An 11,178-nucleotide genomic window follows, 5' to 3' on the forward strand; every position below is an offset into this window, starting at 1 on the left:
AGACACTATACTAGTATAAACACTATAGTGACAATACTAATTACTATAATATATACTACAGACACTATACTATGGCCACTATATTATGAATCCTATATTATGGACACTATACTATGGACCTTATACTATGGACACTATATTATGGACCCTGTACTATGGACCTTATACTATAGACACTATACTATGGACACTATATTATGGACCCTGTACTATGGATCCTATACTATAGACCTTATACTATGGACACTATATTATGGACACTATATTATGGATCCTATACTATAGACCTTATACTATAGACACTATACTATGGACACTATACTTAGTATACTATGGACACTATACCATGAACCCTATATTATGGACACTATACTATGGACACTATATTATGGACACTACACTATAGACACTATATTAAGGAATTTTAATTATTGGGGGAACGAATGACTCACTGCAGCAAGGAGCATATCCGGACAATCGGGGCGGGTCGCGTTGACATGCACGCAGGCCGCTAACTCGAGTCCCAGTCTGACGACTTGGCTCCTCAGCACTGCGTACTCCTCCTCTCCCTCGAACGGATACCTACATGGCGATGGAGAGGGTAGAGTAGAGAGCGCGCGGTAGAGACTCCCCAGCTTCTCAACACTCAGTCACAAATCACTCAGTCTCTCAGTCACAGTCACTCACTCAGGAGTCTCAGTCACTCACTCAGTGTCTCAGTCACTCACTCAGGAGTCTCAGTCACTCACTCAGGAGTCTCAGTCACTCACTCAGGAGTCTCAGTCACTCACTCAGTGTCTCAGTCACTCACTCAGGAGTCTCAGTCACTCACTCAACTGAGTGATCTGACACATGAGCAAACACCGATAAAATTAATTACATTTAATTAAAATCGATTAAAAATAATTAATCACCGAATAAAATTCATCGCAGCCCCGATTTAATCGAAACCTTTCACGAGAGCCGATATTTTGGCGTTCCCACAACCCCCCGCAGCCATCGTGCGCACACGGTGGCGCCCCCTGGCAGCGCGTACCTGTCGAGCCACGACACGAGTGTCTTCACGCCTCCCAGCAGGGAGCTGACCGCTGCGACGACGCGGTTGCAGGGGGCGCCGCCGCTGCCGCCGCTTCCGCGCAGCTCCCCCGCCAGGCTGCGGCACTTGACGGTGACTGAGAGGCAGAGAGTCTGTAGGGTCTCGCGGTCGGACTGGTGGTGCTGAAACGATGACGAGAAGGGAATGTCATGAGGACGAATCATTATCATCATCATCAGCAGCAGCAGCAGCAGCAGCAGCAGCCAGCAGCAGGCATCATACATCATCCGATCAGCAGCAGCGAGCAGCGCAGCCAGTAGCGCAGAGAGCGAGCAGCGCAGCAGCAGCAGCAGCAGCAGCGCACAGGCAGTGCAGCTGCGCGTAGCAGCAGCAGCAGTAGCAGTAGCAGTAGGCAGTAACGAGTAGTAGCAGCAGCAGGCAGCAGCAGCAAGCGAGCAGCGAGCAGCAGCAGCAGCACTCATCTATCATCATCATCATCATCAACAACAACAAAACAATGGCAACGACAACAACAACAATGACAACAACAATAACAACAGCAACAACAATATGAACACTAGAAACAACAACAGAAACAGAAGGAAAAAAAATCAGAATTTTTGCCAGGAATTGCAGGAAATGCATTCTGAGAATTTCTGGCCAGGCGAGCGAACAACTAAACACCGAGAACAGAACGAGTTAGCACTGCAAACCAGTGAGATACAACAAACAAACATCAGTGATAAGGCCTGGAAATTTGAAAATAACTTACAATAACCTATGAACACTAGGCTAACATCATAATATGATAAGGATACAGTGAACTACCAAGTCTATCATGTGATAATTTTACGATGAAATGGTGATGACTATATAGACAATGGCAGGATGACACATGAGTTACTGAAGTGACACATGAGTTACTGACAGTGACACATGAGTTACTGACAGTGACACATGGTTTAGCCTGTCATAGAGACAGGAAGCACTTCCTACAGACCCAGGATTCCACGATATCATCAATGTGTCATTAAAACACAGTGCCACCCTAGACACCTAGTGCACTTACACCTACGTCTTACATGTAATTATCATCGATCAGAATCTATACTTAATTGTTATGTATTTTCTATATTATCTATATATATTATCATCTATACTATTATCTATATTTTCTATATTATTATCTATACTATCATCGATATTTTATCATCTATATTATCATCTATATTGTTATCTATATTTCTATATTATTATCAAATATTATCTATATTTTATCATATATATTATTATCTATATTTATCTATATTTTGACATTCCTGTTGTCATGGTTTCACTAGAAGCCGGCGCACAGGGAATTCCGCTGCGAACTTTGATATCATACTTTGAACTTTGGGAACTTTGAACAGAGCAGCGACTTTGGTCTGTACACTTGGTCTGTGAATTTCATAGCTCAAACACGCTGCTTGACTAACATCAATGCACAGCCCGATGATTCTGCCTTGTTATCACATTATCTTATCTTTGCTGATAATTTAACGATCTAGTAAAACTCTGATGGTATATGTGAATGAAGCGATAAAGAGTCATTATGATAATCCTTGTACTATATAGCTTTAGATGTAGTGGATTGTCTACTTACATCTAACATTTCCACGTATATGTGTATACGAAAATCGACATGTACATTCATATGAAAATGTACATGTACATTTATACGAAAATGTACATGTACATTCATATGAAAATGTACATGTACATTCATATAAATGTACATGTACATTGTTATATACATGTAGATGTATATTTTCATATAAATGTGTACGTACATTTCATATACCTGTACATGTATATTTTCATAATAAATGTGTACGTTTACAATTTTTCACTATAAATTGTGTTTACGTACATTTCAGTATAAATGTGTAGCGTACATTATTCCATATAAATGTGTACGTACCATTTATTCATCATTACAATGTAAAATGTACTGTACAATTGTAGTTATATTACAATGTAATGTTACATTTATATGGACAAAATATTACATGTACAGTGTATATAAACAACAATGTGCGTACAATTTATATGAAAATATACATCATACATGATATATTACAAAGCTTATGTAGCATTTATATGAAAAATACTACATGTACATGTATAATTACAAATGTACATGGTACATTTATATGAAAATATACATATACAGGTATATAAAAATGTACGTACACATTTATATGAAAATGTACATGTACATCAACACTTAGCTCCCTCTGGTTGTTAAAGGGATACTAGACTCCGTAGATTTTACTGCATACAACTGTACCAGTACTGCTTACTGTTAAAAACAAATACGTCTATACCCACACGTACTTGTTACCAGATACCCTAATTTAATTGTTATAATATAATTATAACCATCAACGCTGCGCAAATTTGAACAACGCCATTGACACCCACCGACCGTGCTGCCACCCTGAAAAAGTTGCGCACTTCCAATATATTATTGCATGTTACAGACCGAGGGCTAAATCACAAATGTGCAATTAAGTAATTTTACCTAAAATGTCATCTAAAACCGAAGATGTTCATTTTAGGACAATTTTATCATATTATACTGAAAACTATAATGTCAGCTTTATAAGATACTTACAATCCTTTTGCTTTTAAATTAATAAATAAGAAACCCTCAGGTCATGTTTAGCCGTTGGGCTGAAAGTCGTTCTTTTTGCGCGTCTTTTCAGATCGTGCCGCTTTGAGCTCGGCGGCCACGTCGGTTGTAATCAAACTGTAGTCGGTTAGTTTTAAAACATAAAAAAAAAATTCTAATGGTGATTAAACATCCTGAAAACTTTTTAGTCGTAGCGTATTTTAACGAAGAATAACTGAAAATAACACTAGAACCTAGAAGTAAAGGATCTCTTTAAAGACCTTGACATCAGATCGATTCCTCACATGTGATGCAGCAAGTCAAACAGCCTCGAAGGAATGAGCTCTCTAGTGACATAGACTGGCGCACGCTCAGACTTCTCAAGGGTGGTAGGAGAGTCACAGCAGAAGGCGGCGCCATCTATTGCCCGTTAAGTTTACGAACGCCTTGAACATACGGCTGCAAGTCCTGGATCACTCCTGCAACACGGAGAGGTGTGTATCGTGTAAATTGATGGATCGCATATTGTTCATTATTAGTATGTCGCATTCGCTATTGTGCATCCCCATTGCATATGATTGGCATTGCGTAGTTGTGAATTGCGGTATTTGTGCATTGCGCATTTGTGCTTCATACGGGCGACCGGAGTACATTTAAATTTCCCCCATAACTAGCGGTTGGCGAACATGAGGAAGATTCATAGGCGGCCATGATTCTGGACTTTTATAGGCTTTTTTTAATATAGATATAATGGAATCATTTGACATACGCAGGAATTAAAAATCAGAGGCTTGATGCAGCTTGGCCTTGTATTTATTCTGCACCGTCTATTCATTCGACCAGCTAACTAGCTATAGTACTAATGCACAGTAATCTGTATGAACGGTCGTGACCACGTTTTCTAAAGCAACAAAAATACAATACACCGGACAAACTACTAATTATTATATGACCTACACTATAGTGTGATCATTGGTAATGCAAAGTGCACCCCTCATTCCACACAAAATGACAATAATCAGCAACAAACCGTTCAACTCCACTGCCACTATTTACGATAGTGTAATCACACACCGCCGCACAGAGACAACACATCCGTAAAATCGGATACACTTTATCGGTACGAACGGCTGCGCATGCGTGAGATTTGCTTGCATCCTCTACCAGACCACTTTACCCTGAAGGCTGATTCATGTGGCTTGTCAATTCCCGCATTTACTGGCTTTCCACCACCCAGTAACGACATAAAACAGTACCAGGTCACTGGCAGCAGACGATCCTGCTGGCTTAGTAACACCGCGTTGCGCCTACATAGAGACTAGACAGTAACTACAGGTGTGCCAGAAAATTAACGGCGGAGTCCGGCAGTCACAATACTCCTGAATTTACCTGTACGAACACTTCCCTGATTTGACATATGCAACGAGTCGCTGGTGTCCGGTCCCTCCCGTGTTGACTCCGCTGAAAATTCTGCTATAATAAACTAGGTTCGTTTCCGTGAGCACCGCGCCTCGCCTGAATTACCTGTATTTTTTTCAGCTAATGTCCAAAGAAAATTTGCAGACGATGTTGGCACACTGCGATTGAATCTATAAAAATAAGCACAGTGCGTATATGCTTTAGATTTTCCTACACCCAGTGGAGCCTATATGCCCGGCAGCCGGGTATATCTGACGGCTGCCGGGCACGGTCTTCGAATTTTCTTTAAAATGCCCGGCACGTTTTAATCTTTTAGCGTTTCCGTATCTCAAGTAAAGCAGAGGGTTTAGCCGTTAGGTTAAGGATTAGGGTTAGGGTTAGGGCTTAGCGTTTTAGCGGCTAGATTATGGGTTTTTGTCTAAGGCTTTAGGATTTAGGGTTAGTAGTTGCCGGCTTACAGAAACTAGCGAGGCATTTAGGAAAAACGCAAAGACGCGTGCCCGGCTGGCCGGCCATATAGCCACAGACGATAGATTTTTAACCTACAGCACGCGGGAACTCCTCATTTTGCTGCAGACTCCCTCATTTTGAGCGGTAGTGGAGACCGTTGCACCGTTCCGGTTGCTTCAAAAGTTAATTTCTTACCTGCGTACGTGAGAGACTAGTCTAGAGTGACCGAAGCGCACGTAGCCAACTACCGTACTACTCAGTAGCGTATATAACTTTGTTATAAGTATAAGATCGGTCAAAAGCCTAAGACTAAACGTAGTAAGAACACTGACACTGCACAGTGCACATAGCCCGCACCAGGCTGCCTTGCGACGGGATTGCTCTATACATCCTAACCCTAGCGATCACCGCGTTTCTTGGGCTAACAGTACACAACGATGTGACGGTCACAGTGTCTTAGAAATACACGCGGCTTCCGCTTAGCCATGCACGACCGCTTTCTTCGAACTCGCCCCAGTTCGGGTGATGTTTACCATTATACACTTCCTGGATCTGCTTAATATATCGAAAGTTTGCGCTGTATCTTAAAAAGCTGGGGAAATTACTATTGACTTCTAGGGCTACTACAAAAACATATTAAATGTAATCATAATGTTATCAAATACAAACATTTGTTGACATTCGCCATTAATCGCTTTCGGCCGGAAGCGATGATGCGCGCATCATTGGACCTGTGGTGGGTCACGTGATCGCAGCCAAGCAGACGGATGGATTCTGAGCACTGCCACTGATTCTGAGCATGAGGTTGTTCTTAAAAATGTCAAGGATCATTTATTAGCTGGCAATACCGTAGAAGGTTTTTGAACATGTGCTTCTGCATAATTAGAATTGCCCCTTCTGTAATATTATTATTTTGTGCTTGTCTCCACTAAATAAAAAAATAGAAAGTATAAAAAACAACACCTGATTGATGGCCTGAACTGAATACAGGAACCGCGACAGAATACTGCTGCTAGGTGGCCTAGGTAGGCAGGGCCAGATTTAGGACTGGGCAAGCTGGACAGTTGCCCTGGGGCCTCCACAACCAGTGGCGTAGCCAGGATTTTTTAACAGGGGGGGGCAAAAACAGTGAACTGCACAAAATAGTGGATGACTTAATATTTTAATGGTTCTTCGCTTTCCTCTCTACACCCTATGCTCCCCTGCCTCTCAGCTCTGCAATTTTTGTTTTTGGCGCCATGCAAAAAGGCGACATTTGTGTTCATTGTTCTCTGCTCCCTAGATATGTAACTGTTCAGTGGCAGATCCAGGATTACGAGGAGAAGGGTGAAACACAGGCGGGGGGTATGGGGGTCCTCCCACAGAAATTTTTTAAAATGTAGATCGCAGGAGATGGTATTTGAGGCACTTTTGAGTACATGTACAGCCTTTATTCTGACTACGACAATTCTCTTTTTAGTAGAACAATTCTTATTTTTTTATTTTATTTTTACTTTCCTATACGCCATGGCCCCCTTTGCCCCCCCCCTAACTACGCCACTGCCTCCACATATATTTCATGAAAAAAAATGTAAGGAAAAATGTAGGCTGACTTAATCGAACGACACGCACGTATCAATCAAAACCATATTGCGCGTTTTACGTCATACATGCGAAAGCCATATTGTATTTGTTTGTGAGTGGTAGAAACAGCTAACTGGTTGTTTTCCTGTCATTGCTCAGCACACGTCGGCAGACAAACATCCAAAATATAAGGTCATCCATCTGAAGGTCGATTTTCTTGCTTGCTTATTCAGATTCTTTCTACTTGAAAAAAATCACTTTATGGATGACTGTAGTTTTTAGTATTCAAAGGTAGAGTGGGCATCCACTACTGAAGGCTGCCCAGTGGCCTCCACATGTCTAAATCCGGCCCTGGCTAGGGCACTCTCTAAGAAGGGGGGTACAGGAGGAGACGGGAAACGGGGGCGGGGAGCACGAGGGGAAGGAGTGGGAGTAGGGAGGCCAGTGGGCGGGAGGATTGAGAAAAAGAGAGAGTGAGAGAGAGAGAGAATACTAAGTAGAAAAAAATGAAAGAAATCCATAGCACGAGAAATAAATACATGAGAAAATACATTGTACAGGATAAATACATTTATCACACAATCTGTGCATACACGCGCAGTTCGCGTGCAGAGGGGATATCATTGTTACGTCAAATATGACATCCTCGCGCCATCTATCGGTAGAAATAATTCATGCGCACATTGTATGTTGTGTGTAACCGTAAAATACATTATTAAAGATATTATAATACTCTGAAACGTATTTAACGTCGAGTGGAATTAATATAATTACAGTACCTATACATAACAACATTTACTGGATAAGATTGGTAAAAGTTTGGCCGTAAAATTCCCATCCTACACTTCGATGTATGTATTTCAATATTGGCGTCGGGTCCACCTAGATATGAGGTTGTTCTTAAAAATGTCAAGGATCATTTATTAGCTGGCAATACCGTAGAAGGTTTTTGAACATGTGCTTCTGCATAATTAGAATTGCCCTTTCTGTAATATTATTATTTTGTGCTTGTCTTCACTAAATAAAAAAAATAGAAAGTATAAAAAATAACTCCTGATTGATAGCCTGAACTGAATACAGGAACCGCGTCAGTATACTGCTGCTAGGTGGCCTAGGTAGGCAGGGCCAGATTTAGGACTGGGCAAGCTGGGCAGTTGCCCTGGGGCCTCCACAACCAGTGGCGTAGCCAGGATTTTTTAACAGGGGGGGGCAAAAACAGTAAACTGCGCAAAATAGTGGATGACTTAAAATTACAATGGTTCCTCCGCTTTCCTCTCTACACCCTATGCTCCCCCGCTTCTCAGCTCTGCAATCTTTGTTTTGGGTGCCATGCAAAAAGGCGACATTTGTGTGCGTTGTTCTCTGCTCCCTAGATATGTAACTGTTCAGTGGCAGATCCCGGATTACGAGGAAGTGGGTGAAACACAGGCGGGGGTATGGGGGTCCTCCCCCAGAAAATTTTGAAAATGTATATTGCATGAGATGGTATATGAGGCACTTTTAAGTACATATACAGCCTTCATTCTGACTACGACAATTCTCTTTTTAGTGGAACAATTCTTTTTTCTTTATTTTTTTTTGAACCCCCCTAACTACGCCACTGCCTCCACATATATTTCATGAAAAAAAAATGTAAGGAAAAATGTAGGCTGACCTGATCGAATGACACGCACATATCAATCAAAATCATATTGCGCGCGTTTTACGTCATACATGCACAAGCCATATTGTATTTGTTTGTGAGTGGTAGAAACAGCTAACTGGTTGTTTTCCTGCCATTGCTCAGCACACGTCGGCAGACAAACATCCAAAATATAAGGTCATCCATCTCAACGTCAATTTTCTTGCTTGCTTATTCAGATTCTTTCTACTTGAAGAAAATCACTTTATGGATGACTGTAGTTTTTAGTATTCACAAAGGTAGGGTGGACATCCACTACTGAAGGCTGCCAAGTGGCCTCCACATGTCTAAATCCGGCCCTGGCTAAGTCACTCTTTAGGAGGGGGGGTACAGGAGGGGACGGGAAACGGGGGCGGGGAGCAGGAGGCGAAGGAGTACCAAGTGATTGAGCAATTCAACAGCCTCGAGGATGAGCTCTCTGTGACCTAGACTGGCGACGCTCAGCTTCTCAAGGTCGTAGGAGGTCAGCAGCAGAAGGGCGGCGCCATCTATGCCGTTGTTTACGAACGCCTGAACATACGGCTGAAATCCTGGATCCACTCCTGCAACACGGAGAGGTGTGTATCGTGTATTATGGATCGCATATTGTTCATTATGTATTGTGCATTGCGTATTGTGCATCCCCCATTGCATATTATGCATTGCGTATTGTGAATTGCGTGTTTGTGCATTGCGCATTGTGCTTTACGGCGACCGAGTACATAAATTTCCCCCCATAATAGGGTTGCGAACATGGAACGATCTAGGGGATGATTCTGGATTTATAGGCTTTTTTTAATATTAGTATAATGGAATCATTGACATAGCAGATTAAAAATCAGAACTTGATGAGCCGCCTTGTATTTATTCTCATTGTCTATCGTCATCCAGCTAACTAACTATAGTATAATGCAGTAATCTGTATGAAGGTGTGACCCCCCGTTTCTACAACAAAATACAATACAGCGACAAACCTACAATATATATATGCTACACTATAGTGTGATCCTTGGTATGAAAGTGCAACCCCCTCATCCACAACAAAATACAAAATAGCAACAAACCTTCAACTCACTGCACTATTTCGATTGTAATCAAACACCCGCAAGAGACACACACATCCTAAATCGATACATTTATCGTACGACGTGCGATCCGTGGATGCTTGCATCCTCTCCAGACCACTTTACCTGAGGCTGATTCATGTGTGTCATCCCGTTTACTGGCTTTACACAGTAACGACATAAACAGACACAGGTCACTGGCAGCAGACGATCCTGCTGCTAGTAACACCGTGTTAGCGCCTACACTAGAGACTAGACAGTACTACAGGGTGCGAAATTAACGGGAGTCCGGAGTCAAATACTCCCTGATTTACTGTCAGACTCCCTGATTTGACATATGCAAGAGTCCGTGTGTCGGTGTGACTCCCTGAAAATTCTGCTATACTAACTAGTTCGTTCCGGAGCACGGCCTCGCTGAATTCCTGTATTTTTTCAGCTAATGTCCAAAGAAAATTTGGCAGATGTGCAACTGCATGAATCTTAAAAATAAGCACATGCGTTATTGCTTTAATTTTTAACCTCAGTCCGCGGACTCCTTCATTTTGCTGCGGACTCCCTCTTTTTGAGGGTAGGGAGACCGTTGGACTCCCTTGTTCAAAAGTTAATTTCTACCCCTGGTACTAGAGACTAGTCTAGAGTGACCGAGCCACTAGTCTAGCACTACTACTACTAGTACTAGTAGTATAAGTATAAGACTGTAAAGCTAAAGACTAAAGTAAAGACACTGACACTGTCAGTGTTTTAGAAATACACGCCTTACCGCACAGGCACTTGAAGCATATCAACAGTAAACATACGCCGCCGCCATCGCGCGTACACTGACACATATATATTAAGTGACTTAAGTGACTTAAGTATATTAAGTGACTTAATATATATGTGTCAGTGTACGCGCGATGGCGGCGGCGTATGTTTACTGTTGATATGATTCAAGTGCCTGTGCCTTACCGCTTAGCCATGCCGCCGTTTCTTCGACTCGCCAGTTCTTGATGTTTACCATTATCATTCCTCATCTGTTAATATATCGAAAGTTGCGATAAAAAGCTGGAAATTCTTTGCTTCTAGTGTACTACAACAACATATAATGTAATCATAATGTATCAAATAAACATTTGTTGACATCGCCCATTCGCTTTCCGGCGGAAGCGATGATGGCGCCATCATCTGGACCTGTGGTGGGTCACGTGATCGCAGCCAAGCAGACAGATGGATTCTGTGCACTGCCACTGATTCTGAGCATGAGGGTGTTCTTAAAAATGTCAAGGATCATTTATTAGCTGGCAATACCGTAGAAGGTTTTTGAACATGTGCTTCTGCATAATTAGAATTGCCC

General features: G+C 42.0%; 1 protein-coding gene across 1 annotated transcript; it reads right to left on the reverse strand.

Moving 5' to 3' along the window:
• Window positions 1-428: 428 nt before the first annotated feature.
• On the reverse strand, window positions 429-10,973 carry LOC106817627 (connector enhancer of kinase suppressor of ras 3-like). Its single transcript, XM_014822308.1, has 4 exons — window positions 10,794-10,973; window positions 9,181-9,344; window positions 1,037-1,218; window positions 429-582 (listed from the first exon to the last, which is right to left on the reverse strand). Exons 1-4 carry the CDS (start codon window positions 10,849-10,851, stop codon window positions 429-431), a joined length of 558 nt encoding a protein of 185 aa, XP_014677794.1. The 5' UTR covers window positions 10,852-10,973.
• Between the last annotated feature and the right edge of the window lie 205 nt (window positions 10,974-11,178).

This window comes from Priapulus caudatus, unplaced genomic scaffold, assembly GCF_000485595.1.
Source record: "Priapulus caudatus unplaced genomic scaffold, Priapulus_caudatus-5.0.1 Scaffold1801, whole genome shotgun sequence".
Taxonomy (NCBI): Eukaryota; Metazoa; Priapulida; class Priapulimorpha; order Priapulimorphida; family Priapulidae; genus Priapulus; species Priapulus caudatus.

What these genes read in the sequence shown, in the direction of transcription:
- LOC106817627 (XM_014822308.1), bottom strand. Translation starts at nt 10,851, where the DNA reads ATGATAATGGTAAACATCAAGAACTGGCGAGTCGAAGAAACGGCGGCA. An exon ending in AACGGCGGCATGGCTAAGCG is followed by an intron (nt 9,345 to 10,793) that starts GTAAGGCACAGG and finishes TCCGTGTTGCAG; the next exon opens with GAGTGGATCCAGGATTTCAG. An exon ending in TTGAATTGCTCAATCACTTG is followed by an intron (nt 1,219 to 9,180) that starts GTACTCCTTCGC and finishes TCATCGTTTCAG; the next exon opens with CACCACCAGTCCGACCGCGA.